Consider the following 26,382-nt stretch of genomic DNA (forward strand, 5'->3'; position numbering starts at 1 on the left):
ATCATTGCAAGAAAAATACATAATGTTTCAGACAAAATAGGTCTACAGACCCTCCGTAATTTACAAAATGAAATTCATCTATTGTATATATAATGTGAAAGTTTTTCAAGTACTGTAACAGAGAAGTATGAAATATATAAAGTTCTAACAGAAAATTTACACTGCCACTGACTAGAACGCATATTTTATTTCATATATAAATCTATTAAAAGATGATACCAAAAGAGTAGGACGAATAGGTAGGACCTACATGAATACATGAAATTTACTGCCATTGAGAAATATAAAAATTATAAGAAACTTTACAATATAAAGCAACATAAAGTCAGACCAAGAGTAGCTGGGCATTGCGCAGTACGAATTGTAGACAGGGAGATATGAAATTTACTGCCATTGAGAAATATAAAAATTATAAGAAACTTTACAATATAAAGCAACATAAAGTCAGACCAAGAGTAGCTGGGCATGCGCAGTACGAATTGTAGACAGGGAGATTTATCCCTAGATTTAGGGATTTCGGGTGTCTCGTGGGATTAAAGTTGCCAAACCTTGATATTACCAATCTTGTTTTCTCAATAAAGGGATTGTTATGATTATTATTTCGCAACTATGTATCTAATAATGTATTTAGAAAAAAAAAAAAAGTTAAGATTTCCCATTATTGATTCCTTAGAAAATTTTTCCCACCTAAAAACCCCAATGGTAAAAAATGTTAGTTTTACTATTATTAACGATTCCCCCATCCAAAAACCCCGGTTCCCATTGGGTGGTCCCCATTACCACAGAATATATTAGGATAAGCCTATATTGGCGACGGAAATAATGGTAATTTTCGAAGAAAACTGAGTTTTCCTATATGAAACCGCATTATTTTAATAGTACAGCTTTTTCGGTGTTTTTCTATAATAATACCAGCCCGGTTCCCACTGGATTAACCCCATTGCCATAAAATATAATAGGTTAATCTCGGCTAAATATTTGTGACGGATATAATTGTAATTTCGAAGAAACTTGAGTTTTTCTATATAAACTGAATTTCTCTTATTAGCAAAATTTTTCCCGTCCTAAACTATATTAATACCGACCTTTCTAAAAAGTAACTCTTATTTTTATGACCGTAGTCCATAAGTTACCGACAGGGAAAGACGACTAGGCCGTGCATTATTATTATTATTACTATCCAAGCTACAACCCTAGTTGGAAAAGCAAGATGCTATAAGCCCAGGGGCTCCAACAGGGAAAAATAGCCCAGTGAGGAAAGGAAATAAGGAAATAAATAAATGAAGAGAACAAATTAACAATAAATCATTCTAAAAAAAGTAACAACGTCAAAACAGACACGTCATATATAAACTATTAATCTATAGATCTTGATAAGGCCTATCAACAAAACGACAGCAATTTGGGGGAAGAGGGATATAACACACGCCATCGTAAGTAGGCTAGTCCAACTGGGTCTTTTCGGTTTGAGTGCCTATCGAATTTTAATGTTTTTTTTGTTCCAATGTATGTATTTTGATGTGGAAAACCCAAAAATGATAACCATTTTGTGGAGAAATTATTCATTGATGGATGTGATAGGTAGTGGCTGTAAGGGGGGGGGGGTGTCGCAGGGGCTAGGCCTAGGTAGGGGTACAGGGCCCTAGGTTAGGTGGTTGTATTAGGTTCGGTAGTGTTTCGAAAATCACTGTGGCCTTAAGGGGGGGTCGCGGGGGGGGGGGGGGGCGGAGCCCCCCCCCCCGGTAGGCCTAGGTAGGGATACAGGGCCCCTATGCTAGGTTAGGTGGGTTTTCTTAGGTTCGGTAGTGCCCTGAAAATCAAGAAAGCGCACAGAGAAATCGCAGCATTTCAGTAAGATATTGATTGATATAAGCCAATTTAAGTGTTAATAAATAATTTCTCCACAAAATGGTTATCATTTTAGGGTTTTCCACATCAAAATACATACTTTGGAATAAAAAAAACATTTAAATTCGATAGGTACTCAAACCGAAAAGATCCGTCCAACTGGCAGCCTAACCTTAACCTGCCTACATTGTCAAAATTAAATTGAAATTAATGGTATATTACATTTATATAACGTTTTAGTGTTTTAATGTTCACTACCGTGGCGAAATAACGCTGGTGTTACTAACTACACCAGTATTCTTTTCGTTCGTTCGTAAGAGAAGTGACACCGTGCATCTTAAAAGTTATCCGAATTGGTTGATCTGTTTGTTTCCCATTGAAATGAACATCAAATTCGCTTAATTCACGTTATTTACTATAGGAAAACAATTATATTTCGTTTCCCCAGTATGTTTTCCACACCCAAAACCCCGAGTTCCCACTGGGGGTCCCCCATTATCGTAGGATATAGATGTATATATATCTCTGAAACTATTCATTTGCGACGGAAACGAGTGTCATTTTTGTAGAGATCGTAATTTTTTTCTGTAAGAAACTAGTTTTTTTTCCTAGGTTACATTACCATGGAATAATATACAAAATTACCTATTCTTTTAACCCTGAGCTACACTAGCCACCTGTAGTCCAGAGACCACAATTTATAGAACACACGCCTATTTATAGCTATTATAGACCTCAATCAGTATCAAAATACTGATATACAGCTATGAAACTATCTCATATCGTAATTATGGATTCACTTTGTACATATAACTACTTACAATTAAAGAAACTGCCTGGAAGGGGTCTGGAGTTTGGATTCACGACGTTTACACTCACAAAGCTAACACTTAACTGCAGTTTTCTTCTTCTTTCCGAAGTCGGAATATAAACAAACATTTGAAAATTGAATCTTATAGTTGCCAGATGTCTCCTGAATTTCCATGGTTTTCTGTTGTTCTGGATCACCTGAATTAATAATGGCAAAATATTGATTATATATCTAAAGGAAATTATAATGGAAAAGAATTTTCTGACTTCTTTCCAAACTCCGAATATAAACAAACATTTGAAAATTGAATCTTATAGTTGCCAGATGTCTCCTGAATTTCCATGGTTTTCTGTTGTTCTGGATCACCTGAATTAATAATGGCAAAATATTGATTATATATCTAAAGGAAATTATAATGGAAAAGAATTTTCTGACTTCTTTCCAAACTCCGAATATAAACAAACATTTGAAAATTGAATCTTATAGTTGCCAGATGTCTCCTGAATTTCCATGGTTTTCTGTTGTTCTGGATCACCTGAATTAATAATGGCAAAATATTGATTATATATCTAAAGGAAATTATAATGGAAAAGAATTTTCTGACTTCTTTCCAAACTCCGAATATAAACAAACATTTGAAAATTGAATCTTATAGTTGCCAGATGTCTCCTGGATTTCCATGGTTTTCTGTTGTTTTGGATCACCTGAATTAATAATGGCAAAATCTTAATTGTATATCTATAGAAAATTATAATGGAAAAGAATTGTCTGACTTCTTTCCGAACCCGAATATAAACACACATTTGAAAATTGAATTTTATACTTGCCAGATGTCTCTTGAATTGTCATGTTTTTCTGTTGTTCTGGGTCACCTGCATTAAAAATGGCAAAATCTTAATTATATATCTAAAGAAAATTAGGCCATGCAATGTGTAGTGATGACACCAAATCCTAGAACATTGTCCACAAAAGATTATGGTCATCTGAAACATATATCACTGAATAAAATCAATTATATCTTTATTCAAAAACCAATATGTATATGAGACTTTCTATTCATCATGGCCACTTTAGCCTCGACTCAGTTATTTGACTTTGTAAGGATAGAGAGAAATAAAAAACAACTTATTTTTTCTACATTATTATTATTATCAAATACTCACATAAATAGACTCATTATTTCAAAGCACAACATTTCACGGAAATATTAATATCAAGAACATATTTGGTCATGCACGAAAATAATAGAAAAATTGGAAACTAAAATTTCACATACCACGAAATGGCCTAGTTGTTGCTCTAGTATGCTACCAAATATGGTGTTACTCAAGAAGTAGGAAGCTTTTTGGTTTCATAGATTAATACGGGGTAATGAGCTCTTTTACAAGTGTTCAAAAGACTCTTACCTTTGTAATAATACTTACTTTAAGTTGGCAAAACATTGAAACTCTTACAAATGTTAAAGGAATTTTCTTAGCAGGTAACATGTTCTTAGTTTTGTTCTTTAGCAATCATGTATAACCCAAGGTCATTTGGATACATATTTACATATGCATATGGTAAATGCATATATACACAACAGATATATTTCTGAGTGGCTCATACACTTTACATTCAAGTGGCACTATTGATTTTATGACATCTTTCTCATTATACTTACCAGACTGATGTAAAAAAGAGGGAAGGGGGGAAGACTTCATGCCCATTCTAAACTGCGTTTCATGATGATCCCCACTGGCCACAGGCACCAACTTGGAGAAACATTAAATTACAGTCTCTGGAGATGGCATCCATCATATCGCTAAGCCATCAATATCCTTTCGAGGTTTGTGATCCTTTTTGAGCGTGGAAGTGGCTGTAGGCTTGAGTTCTTCTTCGGGGTCAGTCAAGACGGCCAGAGTGCCCGTAGCTGAAGCTTCTTGCATTGAAGATCCAGCCAGCACTGGCCCTGTCACCAACTCCATGGAGGCCCTCGCTGCCCTTCGCACGGCTTCGCTTACCGTTGAAGCAGAGACACATGGTGAAAGAGGGAAATTTGTCATAGACTGGGATGGTGATAATGGTAGAGTTTGGTCTACTAATGGTCGATCTTCGGGGACAGACATCAAAGACTCCTGACGAGGAAGGCGGCCCCCTTCGGGTACCATTCCAAGGGAATATTGTCTTTGCAAAGGTATTGAAGGGCCAGAGTTCTGCCGCTGGAGAGGTATATTTGGAGAAGAGTTCTGTCGACTAATAGCAAATATGCCTGGACGGGAGGGAGGTGGGCCAACAACAGCACGGTCTTCTGGGACGGTTGTCATAGATCCCTGCCGGGCCAAAGGTCCAGGTGTGGATCCAGGCCTGTGCATTGCTTTAAGGGATGTGGTATTACTTGAATGGTTTTCTACTACAGTTGGCAAGGTAGATGATCGTAATGCAGGGCTTGTTGGGCGAGAAGATGCAGAGGGTTGTGGGAAAGGACAAGGAGGAAATGATGATTCTGGAGTAGATGCAGTCGAATTACATAACTCTGGCTTGTAGTGCTCTTTATTTAATGGTGATGAACGAGACTTATTTGCAAGCAAGCTGGGGGATACAATTGGTGAGGATGAAGATTTACCAAGAGAAAAGTTTGAAGGGGTTTGTGTACTGCTGGAAAAACTTGAAATTTTTGTGACAGCTGGTTTATTGTCACTCACCCCTACCCGATCAAGTAACTCATTGCTTTGATCATCGGCCATAGGAATGTCTTCAAGAGAGAGGTTAGATATCATGTGTTCTTCATCCTTGCTACCTCTGTGGTTACTTCTTTTATGTCGATGTTTTCTCTCCTTCCGGTCTACACTTCCATATTCTTTCTTCTCTTTGCTCTTCCGTTCTTTGCTGTTGGTATCATATGAAGGTAATTTGTCATCTTTGTGGGGTTTATGATCTTTCTTCTCTTTCCTTTCCAAAGTACTATGTTGCTTTTCCTCCTTTTTACCACTTTGGAGTCTCTCTTCTTTCTTTGCTTCTTGTTTTTCCTCTTTCTTTGAGCTATGATGTTTTTCTTCTTTAATTTTCTTTGTCTCTTCTTGCGTAACAACTTCATTTCCTTTTTGAAGGTTCTTTTCCTTACTTTTATCCTCAGCAAATGAAACAGATTTTGTAAGGGAAGACCTCTGAGTCAGTCCAGATATGAGACTAGAAGGTCTGGCAAACAGAGACTGATAGGCAGGGAGCTTTGGTGTGTTACTTACCTGACTAAATGAACTTGACTTGGTCACAGCTGGTGGAACACTGCCTCCACTTTCTGAATTTCCTGAGACCCTTGGACTACTAGAAGAGCTTGCAAAACTTTCACCAGTTGATCTACTACTCTTGGATGAAGAGGACTTCAAAGACTCTTCTCCAATTTTAGCATTCACTTCTGTACGTGAACTTGTAGAAACCTTTGAACTTGCCGACACACTAGCTTGACTTTCAATATTCGCCCTACTGCTCTTTGGGGGGGAGGTTTTAAAACCCTCTTCACCTGGTCTGAAGTTGGCTGCTGGATCTTTAAGTTCAATGTTAACTTTTGAATATGATGTCTTACTTCCTGAGCTCTCTGGTCCCTTGGGATGTGTAGATGGTTCTTTATTCAGAACAGGTAATAAAGGCTTGTATTGACCAAAGTTATAAGATACCTGGGACTCTTTCAGACTTTTGATAGTAGATCTCATGTCCTCCAAAAGGGATTCATACTCTTTCTTTGACTTCAACTGATCTTGTCTGGCTTGCTCTGCCTCCTTTAGGGCAATGTTGGTTATTTTGCGCACCTTCTCAGCTTCCTAAAAACAGAAAAAAGATGCCAAACACTTATATTTCTTTACAGGTAAATTTCCCTTCATACTAAACATTAACTCAAGCATTATATGAATATTACAATATTCACTCTTTATAACTTTATGAGGCAAATACTATATACAAGACTGATAATTAAATGTGAAGAGTGTAATACACTTGGGTAACAAAATATACTTGGGTAACAAATAGTTCTATAATGTTAAATAACTAGTAACAAAAAAGAATTTTCTATATAATGTCACCAAATATACAAGTGCCTCATATCATGTTTCAAAATATTCTCTATACTACCAACAACTAATGAAAATAAATACTGAAAATTAATTTCCAAAGACATCGATGTACAAGACAAATGTAAATACCACTAGGTATAGTGCAAAATGATAAATTACGGGAAATTATTTCGATTTATAGAGTAACTTAAAAGGCTATGCCATTCCGCAAGTCTTGGTTCAGGCATTTATGATTCTTCAAAAGAGTTCAAGGAAAGTAGGTTGAAGGATGTGGGTGTGTGAAAGAATTCTTAGATATTTGTGCAATAAAAGGTCTAAAAGCAACTAATGCCATAAAGCTTTAATTGTAAGAGCAGCCAGTGTGGAATATAAGCGACATAAGTATAAATGCAAGGTGAATTGTTATTCCGAGGTAAAATATTTCAATCAGATATATAGAAAAAAATACAATAAATTTGTGTGGAAAGTATACTGTATGTATGTATGTATGTATGTATACATATAAATATATATATATATATATATATATATATATATATATATATATATATATATGTATATATATGTATATATATATATATATATATATATATATATATATATATATATATATATATATATATATATATATATATATACACATACATATATATATACACACATACATATATATATACAAACATATATATATATATATATATATATATATATATATATATATATATATATATATATATATATATATAATATATATATACAGTATATATACTGACTGGCATGTCACTGATACAAAAAATACATCTTCTGGCCCTGCTTTAGTTAAACTTGAATTTACATGTAACTGTTCAAAGTTAGAATGATACTGAATGCAGTACTGTACATAGAACAGAAATTATTACAAAATACTGTAAATAAACATAAATAATTTTTTTCTAATACTGTAATAGGTTCTGATTACTGCATGCAAATAATAATAATAATAATAATAATAATAATAATAATAATAATAATAATAATAACAACAAACTATTCAATACTTTACTATACAATAGTAGTCCTTGTCATTTCCTCTTCATTGCATAATGAAAAACTAAATGTACAAAATACATAAGCTTAATAAATATTCGGGATAAAAAAATAATCATACAGTATTACATATAGCTACCGACTGTTCTTAAATATGAGGCTGACCAATGATCTGGGAAAATAATTTAACATACAAAATGAAAAATATGAAAATAAAAAACTACTACGTATATTTCTGATGCCCACTAAACCTAACATAATCTTTGGTAAATGTTAAGAATAATAGCAAACTATTCAATACTGTACTATACTGTACAATGGTAGCCCTCGCCACATTTTTAACACAATATAGGGATCACAAAATGATTCAACTATGAATTGTTTATGAACAAAGATATATCTCTAATTCCATTTAAGAACATCAATATATGATAAAACAGATCTCTTAAAAAGATACCTAGAGAAAAATCTAAACAAAATCTTTACAATAAATATAAATACTAGTTTACAGTGTGTTACAAAATGCTTCATTGTTGTCTAAATTATAGTTTTTGACACTAAAGCAAAGTTTTATATCGTTATTATGTGTTACAAAGTGCTGTACTGTTTTCTAAATAATAAAGATTCAGAAACTAAATTAAAATAAGAAACCTCAAGTCATTTTTCCTATTAACTTTCATCAGTTTAATTTGTAATTTGTTTATAAATCTTCCATAGAGAAAGAGAAAATTATTTCTCATGGCCAGTCTAGATTTAATTTCTCAAGATTAGTAGAAAATTAATCATCTTAGTTATTAGCCTCAATGCTAGTTACGAGTTAGTTTCAATGAGAAAAATTATGATAAATATAAATAACTAAGTTTGATGGTCATGAAAATTAATGCAACTAGGCTCATTAATGATTAATACGAAAACAAAAGACCAAACTACATCTACAAATAACTCGAGACATCTCGGTGTCTGTCTGTCCGTCTTACTTTCACAGGTGCTAAAAAGGCGACTGGAATCTATGAAGGAAAAAAACAAAAGCTCAAATTAAAAACCAAAGAAGCTGATGATTTTTGGAAACGAAGGAGAGGGAGAAGAAGAAATAAACACAGGAAGAAAACTAAACTGAATGTTATGAATAAAGTATCATTAAGTCATTTATTTAAAGTATATTTTAATTACCTCATACTTTTTTGTCTACAGTATATGCACACACTGCAAGTATATGTACAGTACTGTACTAATATGTGTGAATGTACAGACCAGACATGCATAAAAATATATACAATTCATGCTTAAGCTTCAATTAAAAAATCAATGAAGTGTGGACCTACATAGTGAGCAAAATTATAAATCTTTACCACTTTCTATTTTCCAAATACAAAACAGTAATATTATCTAGATCTTATAAAAATGTTGTTTTATTTAGAATCCAAATTGAGTCGATCAATTTGTACCAAGAATATTATTAACTTATATGCATTCAGAATTGAAGTACGACTCATAAAAACGGAATTTAAATAATAAAATTGGTTGCAACATTTTATACTTTCTTAATGTTCATATTGCTTTCATCTCCAGAAGCTTGGTTATGTCAATATTATTCATTAAAAATGAAAATAAAATACCTGTTTTCTGCCCTTATAACGTACAATGCCTCTTGTAAAAGAGACTACTATATGGTAATAGCATCTATCATCAATAACATATAATGCATGTTGTATATATCATCTTTGGTCTTAAAGTCAACAAAATTCACAATCCTCTTGATGCCACTAGTTAACAGGGAAGAGGGTGGGTAAGTATAAGAACAACAGGCGAGTATAAAAACAAAGGGATTTTGACGTAGGAAAAATCTATATTTGGGCTCGAGCCATGTCGTTCTGATGGAAGTTCCCTTCGGCTGCTTCCTACTGTATAATATTTCTGCGAGTGATATTACAAGAGAATTACCATCAGGTATCATGGGGTTCTAACCCCCGGAACATCTATCCTTAGATATCGTGTATAATCAAGGACGTATCCTAAGATAACCATGGATATTTCTATGAGCCTCCCCTGGTGATCATATTGCTTACTCCAAGGTCCAGTGGTGATGGATAGCCAAGGAATGATAGAGGTAGGGAATTTAGTTTTGTATAATCAATTAAATATCCTAATCTTGCAAGTACGGTATTCTAAATGTGATTGACGTTTGTAAATACTTTATCACTAAGTTACATAACTAGCCAATTACATTTGAAAGATTATTAGTCTGCAACTCCAAAACATGATTCTACCAAATTAATAAATCCAATTCACAATGTTATCAGACCACATCCCCAGCAGCCTAGGCCTATATAGTCCCTAAAGCCCAACAATTGCGACACGCAAATTGGGACTTAGAGATAATGTTTAGTGAATACCAATTAGGAATGCCATTGAGCTGCCTTTAAAACCCTTTCCAAAAAGAAAATTTTGGCAAAAATTTGAAATGTAGCTGTACTTCCTATACCATGGACCCTAATTATCAAATCTTCCATTAATTTTGGATTCAATTCTTTCTGAGCTTCATGACCAAACAGTAATACAGTACTGAATTGTCATTGCATTCTTTGATCGAGGTTGAAATTCCGATGCTAATACTAATACATTTGAAAATGAACAGAGAGGTATTTGCGCTCCTCGCAAGACATCTCTATCGGAGAGAATTGTCCTTGGCATGGGACACAAGAGAAAGTGGCCCGCTGATCACCTAAAAATAAATTCATCTGCAGTTACACGACCATTGCTAAATCTGGAAGAGGCCATCACATTAATGTCGGTAGAAGCCATTATTCTCATTGTTTGTTAGAGGCATTAGTATATTTGAAAAAGAGAAACTGGGCTAGTGTTTCAATCTTTAAGGGGTAACATCGATATAACAAAGATCACGGAGACAAAAGCGATGTGAGCAACAGGTGATGCTCAAGCAAATAATGAACATAACATACAATTAAATGATCAGAAGTGCAAATAGCAAACTCTTATAAAACTTTATAACTTGGTAAGAAGGGAAAGCAATGGTAATTAAACTATAGATAAGAAATAGAGTTCCAATTCACAAAGTCTATACTGTACTGTATTTCTTTGTAAATATCTGGCAGTAATGCAAGTACAGTATACCTGGATTTAAATTTATGCATATTTAATTCATTTATCTCTCATGTCATATACTATCCACTACAGTCCATTTCTTTTAGCGAGTCATATTTGCACCGACTCGCAACGGTGCCCTTTTAGCTCGGAAAAGTTTCCTGGTCGCTGATTGGTTAGAATTATCTTGTCCAACCAATCAGCAATAAGGAAACTTTTCCGAGTTGAAAGGGCACCGCTGCGAGTCGGTGCAAATATAACTCGCTAAAAGAAATAGACTTTAGTTCTCTTTATCTAATAATCATAATAAAAAATTTCTTCCTTATATAGGCTCATAAAACTATAAGAATATAAAACATGGATTTATAACTGTACGGAAGCATAACTGCATTGCAAACTCATGTTTACAGATATGCATGAAGCAATTCTCTGTTGAGGAAATGGATCATTGGATTTCTATTTTTGAACATTTAACCATTTCCCCAATACAGCGTACGTATCCTACTTATGCCCCCATAAGAGGAAGACGTAGTTATAGTAAAGTTATACTGTAGTAAGTTTCAATTAAAGCAAAAGACATAAACATAGACAAGTAAGCTAAAGGAACATACCATATAAATAACAGTCAAGTTATAAAAATTCTACAAAGTAAAAAAAAAATGAACATTGATAAAACAATAATGGATCAGACCTTCCACAAGAAAAAAGACAGTAGAAACAGGCATATAAATAAAACCAGACACGAAAAAGTGTTTGAGACAGCAAGAACTCATGAATAAGCAAGTTATGTTCTATAAAATGATACACACAAATTTCTAAGGCAAAAAACATCAATGATTTTAAGACAACAAAAATCCTGGATTTAAAAATTATTTAACTAATCACACAAATTCTTTTCCTACCGAATATCAAATATACTCACCGTTTAAAGCCATTTACTGTAATGAGTGACTAAAGAGATTAAGAGGCATAGTTGCTCTATTTTATCACATGTAAGGATATTCAAGAACAATTGTAACAGGGTATTGTTACCATTCATAACATTCTACATGGGTATCTAAAAATATATGTTATGCTGATGAACGCCAATGTTTCTGATACGTTTTCATTTAATTTCATAACTTTTATTCTTTTCATTATAAAAACAGGGCATAACTACAATTTCCAGAGCTAAGTTTATAATATTAATATAGTGTATACATACATACATACATATATATATATATATATATATAATATATATATATATATATATATATATATATACATATATATACATATATATATATATATATATATATATATATATATATATATATATATATATATATATATATATATATATAATTCACTTTATTGAAAAAGAAGCCATAATTAAAATTTCAAGAATTTCTTTAATATATATATACATACTGATATATATATATATATATATATATATATATATATATATATATATATATATATATATATATATATCTATATATATATATATATATATATATATATATATATATATATATATAATATATATATATATATTGTAGGTAAGTTTACTCTAAGCAGGTTACTAAATGCATACTCTCTTAATGAAGACAAATCTTGTATTGAACACACAGCAAACACGTAACAATGTTAACATTAACAAAACGATTATTCATCATACATGGGTACCATTTTCTACAACTTTTGAAACCACTTTTTATAAAAAGAAAGCCATTTTACCTTCATATTCCCTTTTACAATCAGATCAAGAGTAATCACATCATTCATCCTACATATATATTAAGTTTTTACTTTTCTCAGATGACATTCGAATGATTGAAGACATTAAGGCTTTCAAGAGGAAACTGAAGACTTTCTTATTTCGTGAGTCCTTTGACTGACGATTTAACAGTAAATGAACAATACGCGATATGAAACGATAAATACTCTGAACGAACAAGGTAAAACGACAGTTCAGGTCCTGCAGAGAGTGGGGTTCCCCTGCTGTATGGGACCGGAAAAGCAGCCATCAAAGTAAGTAAAGACAATGCTGGGTTTACTAACAAGTGCTTTGTCGCCCGGCATTGACATGATTACTAATTTTTCAGCCTCTGGTATTTATTTTGGGGAAAGAGTTTGTGTAAAAGCCTTCATCTATTTATAGAGGAAGAGGTTATCCAATTTACAGTTCAGTACTAAAAAAAGGCAGCACAGGTTTTTATGGTTTATAAAAGCCTCTTTGCTAATGTAACTAGTGTTTTACTTTGAGGCCAAACATGCATTGGTGTACATTTGTGCAAGGAGGAGAAACATACTGCATAATTTAATTTCATTATTGTAATGACTATTATACTTTAGAGAGAAAGAAATATAAATCTTACAAAGAATATATACTTAAAGTAAAAGGAACCTGACTTTACTGGGTTTATTAATATACCTTAAAATGAAAAAAAGTGTTTAATACTGTACAGTGTATCTTAAGAATCCTTGATATGAAATAAAGGATATGCTGCACATATTGCGATCAATAATTCGATCATCTTGTTAAATCAAGACCGAAGCAATACAGAGTGAAATGCGAAATAATCTTTAAAGCAAGATACCTGTATGTTAAATCTAACAACTAATAAGGAGTTCTGAGAAGGTTCCTGAAAGATCTCTGTTAAATATCTTGACAAATAAATCAGTGCGTATTTTATTTTTCAAAGTCAGAAACTCTTATAGAATTCCAATCAGAGCAGTGAAGAGATTTTGATCTTACTTCTTAAATCTGAATCAACAGCATTTATTTTCACCACTGGGACCCAAAGAATGAGTACTAGACAATGGCAGCAATTGAATAATAATAGGGAAGGGAGTATTTATCCTTATTCTCCAAGAATCACCGATGAAACGGAAGAAAAATATCTAACTGCCGGTGAAAGGGAATATAAACATATGAGTAACAATTGGTATATATTAAGTGGACAATCTCTAAAGTTCCTTGGTAGTCCTTCACTGCTCTGAAAAAGATCACAAGTACTTTGACAGTTCAGGTCTTCTCACCCCGCTTAATGTGTCTAAAGATTCACTGGAAAATACACAAAAAATAGAAACAGTAGTGAAAGGAGTAATATGAAACATGAACAACCAGTCAAAACCCTTCATACAATTTGATTACAATATAACCAGGTGGTTTTATCATTATTATCTAAAAAGATAGACCCATATTTCCCATTTGCTTTACTCAAAACCTCTGGTAGCATCCCGGGCTTTCCACTAGTAACAAACATATCTAACAATTATATTTCCATATCAGTTTTGATGCTAACACTACAGTAACAATTGGTCAAAAAAGACGCATCTATTCACACGAACACGCACATTCACACGTGCACAAGAACGAACGAACGAACAAACATTGAGGAATGCGATCTTGTATACAAGTACTTATCCGGTGTAATTAATTGTAAACAAACAGCAAAGGTTTGAGCTGGAACCTTTTCAAGTTAAGTATAGTACATACTAACATATACATTAAAATAACCAAAACTCGATGTTTGCTTATGCCAACATTGCGTGGTTGTTTAAACTCTTCTAGTAACTTTTCATGGGGGTGGGGGGGTGTTCTTGGTAAATTAATTCAAATACTGTACAGCATTTGCTAATGTCAATATCCTAAAGAACCATTTTCCTTCTCTGATAATGACCCACAGAAAGAGAATGGAATATTGGGGAATCTAAACAATTTAGATTTCATATGTGTAAATTATTTGCATACTTCACCTGATTTTTTGGGGAGGGATAATATACTGAATATTTTGCACATGATTGTGGAAGTGCTCAAATGACTCAAAAAAATTTGAAGGTTGTTCAGAGAAATTTATTATGTCACTGAATAGTATATGACACAAGGAAAATTGAAGCTGTAACTGATTGACCATTTGGTTAACATATGTGTGTATATACATATAAACTTGTAATAACACACTTGCAATACATACAGAAGAAAAACATGAACTCCTCAACACCTTTGATTTGTCATTGTATACAAAATCTTTGAAACCTGAACATGTATTATGTATCATAGAAGAAACAACCACAGATACTAGAAAGGCTGGGGAAGTACATCTGAAAGCTCCCCTTGGCTCCAACAGACACACAAGTACACTTGCACATACAAAGACATAATTTATCTTAACGAATTAAAAATGAAAGCTTTCACACGTACCCCTGGCCAGACTAAGACATTTGACCAGAAACAAGGTCATACATGATATCAAGTTTATAAGATTAACACTCAGAAAGTAAATAGTTATATATTGATGGATAATAATGGTCGATAAGTTCCCTTAACAAACTCATGAGGCATTAAAAAGGGGAGAAAATTATTAATCAAAATATCATATACCCTAAAACTTCACTCTATTATTTAAATAAGAGATGCTCTTTTGTAATAAGAGCTTGAAAATTACAGATTAAAAGATTGCTTTATTTTACAGGTAATAATGCACTTTTTATTTTTGCAATCATCAGACAGAAAGAGCATGGAAAGGCACTTTCTTATATACTGTAGTAAAAAATAGTACATACCTGCCTAATTTTTTCGTCACATTGAGATATGTACTTACACTGAACCTCCCTTGACATCATCATTCAGTTCATAAAGATATGTCCTCGCAGAGGGTTTACAACTGCCCCAGCAGCATTAGTCAAATATCTAGAAATGTCAATTTCTATGGAGGAGAAATTTAAATCAGTGGTTGAACTGTACTGTGTATGGTGGTAATAAGAACTAAAGAAATTTAGGGTTAAAAAAATCAATACTGTATTTAAAAGTAATTTCTCAAAAGTTGAATTGTACTAAAGTAGACTATACAAAAATATGAATATAATAAAACAATAAAAAGTACCTCCTAACATATTTGACAAAAAATATATGGATACATTTGTTAGTTGAACTTTCACAAAACTGAAGTAGTTTTCAAGAATAATTGAACATTAAAATATAAACTAGACTAAAGCCATCTTAATCCTGAATTTTCATGAATGTTCCCAACCACCAAATTTCAATACTTAAAAAAAAGAAAAAAAAAATTGATATGATTATCTAGACATTCTCAAGGTCATTTAAAAAATGTGGGTCATGAAAAAGGAACCCCATTTTTGGATAGGTGCTGTGTGGTCTCCAAGCACTATCCTGTTAAGAGTAAAGGGAATCTAATGCAACATCAAAATACCAAAGAAATATCGTATCCCTTGCTCTAGGGCCAGAGTTTCAACATGCAAAGCACCAACTCGGTGTGTATAAGGGAAACCTCGGCTTCCCGTGAAGTGTACCGGAAGTAATGAAGGCAACTGTACCATAAAGAAAATATGTCTACAACCAAGTAAACAAACAAATCATACATGTATGGGTGAGAAGAAAAAGTTTCAAATAAGACATCTACCTCATAAAGGGAAAAACTCCGTAGAAGAAGCTAGATGCATGTCAATATGCTTCTGCTGATGGACCTGGTTGGTATGGCCCCTCTTCTACACATTTTCCCACTGTTGAAGCCAACCTAGCAAGCTGACCAAATTCCAGGGGAGCACCCTAAAGTTACCTTCCATGGAAACCCAAAGTCTTTTATGAGGATCCCAGAGTAAGGCCGATGTGCCTCCTCTCCAGGGTCTAATTCATCCTCCAACCCAAAATTCATAACTTAAAAGGAGGCCTGGTCCACCATGACCCCTATACCAAAACGCCTTGCTGCCAAATATAATGCTGTTAAGCAGATCAGTTCCTTAAGTTCCTTACTGGGTAAATACTCAGCGGAACACGCAAGTTTAGCAAATTCTTTCACCCACATTGAAAGGATATATATGGCACTTTCTTTCAAACTTGCTGCTTGTGGATCATTATGTTGAGCACTGTATGCAGAAATGGTACTTTATAGGGTCCCAAGCTCTATCCAAAGATGCACAACAGTCACTATATCAAAACTGTTGTGATACCAATTAGGGTTAGCTGGATTATTACATCTGCTTTGGCTACATTTTCCCTTGATTTCATTCAAAATGTAATATAAAATTCACAATTGAAAATATTAATTTATTAGTATCTCAAAGGAGTGGGAATCTACTGCCACCCCCATAACTGAAACAAAGAAGATAGGTAGGAAAAGGGGAAAGCATATTTAATATGAGCCTTAATTAGTAACTATTGAAAGTTACCAATATAATAGCCATGGTGTGACTTATAATTTGCATATTAGGCTAGAACAAGCAAAAAACATTGGAAAGCAGGATGCTATATGCCCATTGGCTCCAACAGGGAAAATAACCCAGTGAGGAATGGAAACCGATAGAATATAGTGCATGAATGTACCCTCAAGCTAGAGAACTTTAACCTAAGATAGTGGAAGACCATGGTACAGAAGCTATGGACCTACCCAAGACTAGAGAACAATGGTTTGATTTTGGAGTGTCCTTCTCCTAGAAGAGCTGCTTACCACAGCTAAAGAGGCTCTTCTACCCTTACCAAGTGGAAAGTAGCCATTGAACAATTACAGTGCTGTAATTAGCTTAGTGTTGTCAGGTGTATGAGGAAAAAGAAAAATTTGTAAAGAATAAGCCAAACAATTTGGTGTATGTGTAAGCAAAAGAAAAATGAGCCGTAACCACAGAGGGTACTATCTGGCCAGTCAAAGGACCCAGTAACTCTCTCACAGTAGTATCTAAAGGGGTGCCTTGGCCAACCTACTACCTACTGGATGTAAACACTCCCAAACTGCCATGGAAGCCAAGTTGAAAAGTGTCATATAACAGCAACTATGAAATATACTTGGAAATTTTAGCTTAAAATTATATAGCAAGAGATCAAACTTTGTAAAAAAATAAAAAATGAAAAGGGGCTAAGAATTCATAAAAATAAGAGGTGATAAGCTACACAAACACCGAAAGTGCTCATGAACAGTAATTTAACTCCTCTATCACTTAAGTATAACAGTAGATAGAGACTTCTCACTTCCTAGAACATGTTGACAGCTCGGCGACATGATTGAAGATGGCAGGTTGGTGAAAGTTAAGTGTGCAAGCAGCATTGCTTCCGGTATTAGTATTGATTCTTGGTGATGACTTGTCATTGGTTACCAGATGATTTTCAGCATGGCAAACTGCAAAATTCAATAAAGCCTGAACCCAAAAGGGTTCCCTTATACATACCGAGTCCATGCTTTGCACATTGAAACACTGGCTCTCAAGCAGGGATGACAATATTTCTTTGATATTTTGATGACGTATTCAAGTCCTTTTTCTAGCCTTTGCAGGAAAGTCCTTGGAGGCCACACAGCATAATAACACTATAAAAGCTAACAAAAAAAAGCTCTTTGGAAGTGACCTTGAGTTTGCTTGGACTTTAAATAAAAATTTCTGAGAGAGTTTATCAAGAAAATAAATGATCTAAAGACTAGTCATTACCTTACACTGTTGCTTCATTAATGCACTTATGATGTATTCCTGAATGTCTTGCGGAATTTCCAGAAAGAATTTTTCATACATTTATCAAACATCACTCTCAAATGTTTTGCTATGAAAATTTGAATCACTAAAACATATAAAAATACAAATGCTACAGCATAGACACATATCGACACAATCAATAGTAGATTTTGCAACTGGAAGAAAACAATTACAGTAACTTTAGATTATAGAAGACTCAGTTTCATAAGAAATCAGTTTTTTGTTTAGGCGACCAACATTTAATGTCCATCGATCATCCTAAATGTAGAGCAAATATCCATAACTTTGTTTAAATGAATTTCAAAAACATTATGTTGCAACTTGTCAAGCTTTTACACTTAAGCATACAATAGGTCTCATGACAAGAAAAAATATCTATAGTTAGCAATAAAAATAATGATACAAAGAGTACAGTACTAAAAGACATAAATATATCGCAAAAAAACAAATTAAACCATCAGTTGCCAACCCTACAGTCCTATGGATCAATTATCAGCTATTTCTGAGAAAAAGTAACTAGGCACTGACCTCAACGGCTATACAGTCAACAGCATCGGAAAAAAAGGGATTTTGACGAAGGAAAAAAAGGGATTTTGACGAAGGAAAAATCTATTTCTGGGAAGAGACCTGTGATGCCCGGTGAAAGAAGTCCTTCTTTACACTTTTCTGATATAAATCTTCCAAATATACCAGAGAAAGATAAAAGCATGGAATGCAGAGGTTACTACCCTCGCACGAGCACCTTGTGGGTGTCGTGTGTACAACAGGGGCGTGTGAAAACCACTATTCACAGACTGTCTTCCATTTAGATAATTCCTTAATCAAAGGGAAGGGCCGTAACAGGCCCTAGAGAACACAGTTGGACCACGCCACCGACACCACTAAAAGAATCTACTGGTAACTCCCAAGTTTAGAATCCTCTAAGGCCTTTGGTAGTCCAACCAAGGCTAGAAATATCTATGGCTAGATCCATAATTTAAGCGTAGATTGCAATTTTGTAAACTCCCACAACACTCTTCCTGTTACTGATTTCACCAATACTGTTGATGACCTTTAAGAAAAATTAAGTGCTGGATGCCTTAGAATTTCAAAGATAGGGTTTTCTGTCACTCTCCTTAAAAACCAGACAGACCTTTGCTATCTCTGACAGAAAGCAAAGTAGCTGCCAAACCAGACAGACCTTTGCTATTCCTGACAGAAAGCAAAGTAGCTGTCATTTTCTAAGATCAGACAACAGCCCCATAATCTTATAAATAAATTCCATACATCAAAAGTAGTTTAAAATCTCTTAGAACAGAAGTTTGGGGCTACCAATAGGTTATTTTGTTATTCCTGTGATCATAAAAATACCATAAGTTCACCAAAGCAGTAACAACTCTCTTAAGATTAGATGTTTAATTACTAGTCTTAGAAAGTTGAATATCATTTTGTGGTTCCTATAATAATGTAAAGACTAAAGATCAGCAAAGCAGTTACAAATCTATATGATCAGAAGTCTGTTTACAAGACACAGAAAGTTTATGTATCTTGGAGCTCCTGTAATGTTAGAAATCCTAAAAGTTTGAGTAAACCTGCAATAAGTTCCAAAGATCAGCAAAACAGTTAAAATTGTTAAGATCAAAAGCTTAGTCACCAGTCCCAGAGATGAAAGATATGCTGGAGGCCTTATGATTGACGTAAAAATTGGCTATTTTCCATATCAAATAACTACCATTAAATGCTCATGATTGGTTACTGCCCTTCAAGATAACCCGACAAGAACCAATTTCATCATAGATCGCATAATCAAGTCCATTTGCAAATGAAAAGGGCAGTCAATCCTAGGTATCACAATTGTATCTGTAAAAACAATGGCAAGCAATTATTGGAAATGCAGCCCACATGGCACCATACAGAGGGACTTTCCGTGTTCAGTTTCTTGGAGTGCCAGTAAGATTATCAATAACCTCCTCTAGTGTAACAGTTGTAACATACAGACTGCTTTCCAAATACAAATGGAAAAGAAACACTTAAGTAATCAAGGAGGGTGAAGATAAATTTCCCCGCCATACCGTAAGTTTATGTCGGTGACTTCATTTCTTTGGAGCATTTGAAATTTATGTACATCAGCAGCAATTGCCTGGCCCCCCTTGGTCCTAGCTTGGATGGAGAGGGGGCTTGGATGCTGATCATATGTATATATGGTCAGTCTCTAGGGCACTGTCCTGCTTGATAGGGCAATGTCACTATCCCTTGCCTCTGCCATTCATGAGTGGCCTTTAAACCTTAAACCTTTATAGACCTACTTATAGTTAGGTATACTGTATATGTATACATATAAACATGGATATTTAACTTAATTCCCAGCATTTGTTACTCTTAAATTAATTTACATGACGTGAGCTTGTGGCACAGTCTTAGGTGCAACTTTGAAACATACTGTCAGATACCTGGACTAGTTCATGCAATACTTTCACAACTCATAATTTGATAGTATTTGCATTTAGAAACTTACCTAATCAGTAAAAGCAATTAAAGTTCTGGCTTTAATAAAAATAAACAAGAACCAACTATAAAACTTGAACACTATCATCAAATTCCCTGAAAATTCAGACATTACCTTTTGACAAGAAAAAGAAAATAAGAGAAAACTTTAGCATAAGTGAAAAATATATACCAACATATGAATGATTTTCCAATTACTGAAGCACAAGAGAGTAATCTCCAGAAGAAATGGAGTAAATGAACCCTCTTTACTCAATTCAAAAGTGGGTTCATTTTAATTCCCAATAAAAGTATAGAAGCACAGTATTTCAGTCTGCTAAACTTAATGCTAATCCTTCATTTTGAAATCCTGCAGATGTTAATAGTGTATAATACTAATTGAATTCAATTGAGTTCTTATTATGAAATAGAAATTCCTACGGCTTCAGAAAAGAAGTCTAGCTACATACAATACTTTTGTATTCTTTCATATTCTGTCTCCCTCACATTTAGAACTCCTGGATACTGGTATAATAATTGAAGCCAAGAATATATTTCTACTGGTGACAGAGAATGACACTTTCTCACAGCAGGTAACGTCATCTAATGATTACAAGCTGGTCAAGTTTCTTACTTGAAAATTCTCTGTCCTAAGAAGAAATTACATTTGATATAAACATATCTTATAGTGTGGATAAAAGGATGATAATATCTTAGGTCTGCTCCTCAACAGCAAGACAGAATAGTTTACAGTAGCAGCCGCAACGGACCGAGGAGTACGAACGATTGTCTTATGAGCTATTAGCTACAACAACATTACAACAAGTTCAGTAAAACTACACTGAAATTAGAATTAAAACCAGTTGAGTTCTCATACTGTAAGGGCATACTATACTGTAGTTGTTAAAGTGAATATTTGATTCATTCAGCATTTCATGATGATTCTTCTGAAGCCATGAGTAATTTGCATAATTGTTTTTTACAAGCCTTTCATAACAACAATCAACAACGGGCTTTCTCATAACTATTTTACTGTATGGTTAATCAAGTCTGCAAAAACCTAAATGTGTTAAATATGGGATGCTTATTATACAGAAACACACTAAGAAGAGATGTGACAGAACATTAAAATTCATTAATAAAAAGGAAGACACGGCTACTGTTAGCTACTTTTTGAAGGGCTGGAATGCAATAATCATAATAATGCAGTTAATTACAAAATATTTTGTTAGTTACAAGTCAAGGAAAAACCTGTTAACTGAACTAGACGTAGCATATCCAGAGTGAAGGAGGCAGTGGTTATGCAGTAATGCCAACCAAGAGACAATACCTGTGTTGCAAAGGTGATTTTCTGCTGAGCCGAAATGGCCTCTTCTGTAAGGTGTGATAATGTTGAGGTTATTGTATCTGTGTCTGCTTGCAGTGCAAGTACTGCTTCTTTCAAGGTGGTCACTTCTTGCCTGGTGCCTGTCATATCTCCTGTAACACTAAAGACTGCCCTGTCAATCTCAACTACGTGCCTCTGTAGATGTTTTACCGCCATAGCAAAACGAGTGAGATCTGGGTCTGCTCTCTTGTGGCAGTGTCTTGAATGTTTATGCCCTGAAGGATGATGGTTAGGCTGCAGCTGGTGAGCTCGCTTACCACCTACACGACAGGCGCTCCCTTCACTGCCAGATTCACTGGCTGAGTCTAAGGCCATACTAGTCTGTTGGATACTCTGGTTCATCAACATGTTGTCAAGATCATCCATCACAGGAGAGGCACTTCCGAGGAGCTCGCCGTTTTGCCCTACGGAGCTGTGGGATCCTATCCATTGCTCTCCAGAAGAGCAGCCATGCCATTCTCCCACAAGGCCATAAACACGGCCCTCCCGTAAGGAATGCTTAGAGCCCCTTACATCTCCTCCTGATTCTTGGGCTTCACCCAGAGACCTGTGCATTAACTGCTGCTGACCAGTCTGACCGAGCTGTGGGTTTTGACGGAGTTCCAGGCCGTAAGAAGCAGATCGAGGGGGTGGTGGTGGTGGCATAGCAGCTGCAGAAGTAGGGAATGAGTCCGATTGGGAATTTTCCTCATCATCATCAGTTATGTCATCAGAAGAATAATTGTAGGCCTTGTAAGGCAAAGCTGGGCCTGGGCCACAACCAGCTGCCAATTCCCCATTCCTTGGGGGATTAGCCTCATCAAGCATATCCAGCGATTTGTTCAGCCACTGAGCATCACTGTAGAAAACAAATATAAAATTAGTCATAAAAAATACTAGTAAAAGTAACATAATCTATGATGAAAAAAACTTCCGTTTTCTTACATATAATTTAAAGCTAAATATTTATGTGCTATAGTAACTTTACTTGGAAATGTTGGAACTGTTTCACAGCAATGAAATTTCATTTAACATTAAACTTTTCCATATTTTATCCACAGGTACAAGCATGTTGTCTATTTAAAAATAATTTTATTTCTCTACCACAGTTTCACCTTATTTTATACTTGCCTTAGCACAATACCATTTTCTCACATTGAAAGAAGAAATACCATTTGGAAACTTGTAGGTTTTGAAAGGAAAAGCCAAGAGGAAAAGAAGAAAATCAAATGAACGAAGTGCGTATAAAACCTGAAGTGCTTGAAAGGGCTTATATGCCAACTCATGTAGTAGATCCATGTAAGGTTAAGAGCAAGAAGAAGGGGAAAGAAGTAAAAATAGAAATGATGAATCAATTATAATTATAAAGCCCATCAAATTAATGAAATTATTATTTTCCCCACTCTCTCTCTCTCTTTATATATATATATATATATATATATATATATATATATATATATATATATATATATATATATATATATATATATATATATATATATATATATATATATATCAACATAAATGACAAATTATAGATCAGGAAAAATTTGGATTTAATGATCATGAGACCATATCTATCTATCTTGTAAGGGAGGTAAGATTATAACAATCTGGGAGGAGACAAATATTAACATTATCAAATGATCTAACTTATGAATCAAAGAAAAAGAATATCTGCTTACTTACAATCTATAAAATGTACTTGAGAGAGAGAGAGAGAGAGAGAGAGAGAGAGAGAGAGAGAGAGAGAGAGAGAGAGAGAGAGAGACTCCTTCCAATTAACAATAAATAAACCATAATCAGTCAAAAATTGTTTTGACATAATAAATAACCTTTTACTACTCATATTTATTTTCCATTTTGATGTCCCAAGTGATTTTTTATTTATATTACTCTAAGGATTATTTGTTTGCTATTACTTAACAGCAGAGCCAAAAGTATCCCATTTCCACAGGCTACAATATCTTATGTATTTACTGTACTGTATTTGTTAAGCATTAACAAATGCAGCAAAATAATTATTGTTGAATTTAATAAGCACTGTCAGTTGGGTTACTTTAAATTGTTTGAGTAATTATTGCCATAAATCAATGTATAAACAAAACCAGTAAAACCACAATGGCATCTTATGCTTTTAACTAATATGTAGATTTTCTTATCACTGCGTTCTTGTATTTGAACCCATGTGTGCTATTAGTTGAGGTTGCGGATTATACTGTACCACCACATAATGGGACAGACTATGAGGGGTACCTAACATTTATCAGTATACATGGGTTCAAATATATATCTAAAAAGTATATATCTCCCCTATATAATAAAGAGCAAGTGTCTGGCTCTATATATATATATATATATATATATATATATATATATATATATATATATATATATATATATATATAATGTATATACAGTAAATTTCTTTCTGGTAACGCTAAGCGGTATTGCCAAATGTATAACTACTCGGTCTCTCCCGTCTTTTGGCCTGGGGGAAGAGGGAGTTGTCTCACTCTAGTGAGAGTGTACTAAAGATCTACACTTGCATAACTACCTTATTATAGTTAGGAAAGGGGGAGGCGGTGGGAAGGGTTGAATGTGTGTGTGCCTATTCATCTAAATATTTAGCTGTTAATTTTGAAAGATACATAAACTTGTAAGAATATATATATATATATATATATATATATATATATATATATATATATATATATATATATATATATATATATATATATATATATATTATACTGTACAGGATATATTCCTGTCAAAGTGGGGGACAAATTCAAATTACAGTCTTAAATATCTATTTTAACTGTACCTATCTCATTCTAAAACTGTACTATTGTCTTGTTTTTCATACTTTCCTAATTGTATACATGACATTTTCTTCATTACATATTTACCTGCAAATGCTCAAAACAATCTTTACTTTGAACATGATTTATGAAATCACATGTAGTCTTTGTTAGATCTAAAAAAATTAACATTCAAATCAAACAATAATATTTACTTTCGTGTCATATCAACATTCATGAATTTAGAGGCCATTTTCATGACAAGAGCCTTTGGAACACATCTAAATTCAAAATGTCCTTCGGTCTACTCCTCTAGCGTTTTGCACGGTGACATTACATTACAAATAGTTAATGTTGCTTCACCTCAGCAAAACCTTTCACGAATAGTTTCTCAAGCTTCATCGTAATTATCATCCGGGTTTATTTCTGGAGGCAATCCTTTTGACCCTCAGTCAACTTCAAGGCTTTACTACCTTTGACAGCAATTTTTGTGAATCTAATGTCAACTTATAATACTATATAAAATGGACACTCATAGCAAAGATGTTAGTGTTAACACTCAAGATGACCTTACATTAAACACAAAGATGCAACAAACATTCCTATTGTAGGGGTCAATGAACAAACAAAGCAACAGTTTGTACAAGTAAACACACATGCAATGTTAACAGATTTGGTTTTTAAATGGAAGCAGTCAACACCTGATTAAAGATTCATAGAATGAAAATCTCATATTTTACTTATGCATTATTGCTCACAGTGTCAACAGAGAGCCAAAGGGCCATTTATTTAGGAGGACCTGTTGTTTGTTCTAGATTGACCATGCACCATATGTACAGGCCACGGGCTCTTGCGTTGGCAGCCCGTAAGTTAGGAGGACCTTAAGAGCAACCCTTCTGTAGAGCTAAAAACCTCACTGCATCACAACTTTTAAATCTTGTCACCAGCAAGGTGAAAGAACTTACTGGAAACAACTGGATGGATTGAGAAGGCTCCCATTTCCATAAAAATATTTCCTCCAATGCACGAATCACTTCACTAAAGTCAAGTTAATGCCCGAGACAAGTTTAAGCTATCCAACAAGGTCTTCCAGAAAATTGCTAAGATACTCTTTAATAACCATTGTGACAAGTCTAAGAACCTGTTCAACATATCTTCTTCATTACATTTACTGACGTACTCAGGGATCCATGGATTCATGGAATCTGGGTCATGTAGCCCAGGAGCTGGTCCCAAAAAGGCCATTCAGCACCTGCATTATCAGAGGGCAAATAGGAGAAACTGGAGAAGTCACTCTTTACCCAAATATTAAATATAAAAGTAAGAGGAATTGGAAAAAATCCCTCTGCCTAAATCTCAAATTGCCTACTTCTCCTAATTTGGATGAATTAGAATTTACTGTATGTATATAAATCTTCCATGTACAGAGACTTTTCATCCATCTGTATTTAG

General features: G+C 34.1%; 2 protein-coding genes across 2 annotated transcripts in view; both read right to left on the reverse strand.

Moving 5' to 3' along the window:
• LOC137657083 (troponin C, isotype gamma-like) overlaps window positions 1–2,756 on the reverse strand; it is a 35,614-nt gene extending 32,858 nt beyond the window's left edge. The window contains exon 1 of the mRNA XM_068391448.1: window positions 2,670–2,756. The gene's annotated coding sequence lies outside the window, so the exon portion shown is untranslated. The remainder of the gene's footprint in view (window positions 1–2,669) is intronic.
• Window positions 2,757–3,791: 1,035 nt separating this feature from the next.
• Window positions 3,792–26,382, reverse strand: part of LOC137657312 (uncharacterized) — a 66,184-nt gene continuing 43,593 nt past the window's right edge. Inside the window, exons 7-9 of the mRNA XM_068391646.1 lie at window positions 22,091–22,985; window positions 8,706–8,735; window positions 3,792–6,453 (exon numbers count right to left, since the gene is read on the reverse strand). Of these exons, the coding sequence (XP_068247747.1) occupies window positions 4,453–6,453; window positions 8,706–8,735; window positions 22,091–22,985 (2,926 nt within the window). The 3' untranslated portion in view covers window positions 3,792–4,452. The remainder of the gene's footprint in view (window positions 6,454–8,705; window positions 8,736–22,090; window positions 22,986–26,382) is intronic.

Source organism: Palaemon carinicauda, chromosome 18 (assembly GCF_036898095.1).
Source record: "Palaemon carinicauda isolate YSFRI2023 chromosome 18, ASM3689809v2, whole genome shotgun sequence".
Lineage (NCBI taxonomy): Eukaryota > Metazoa > Arthropoda > Malacostraca > Decapoda > Palaemonidae > Palaemon > Palaemon carinicauda.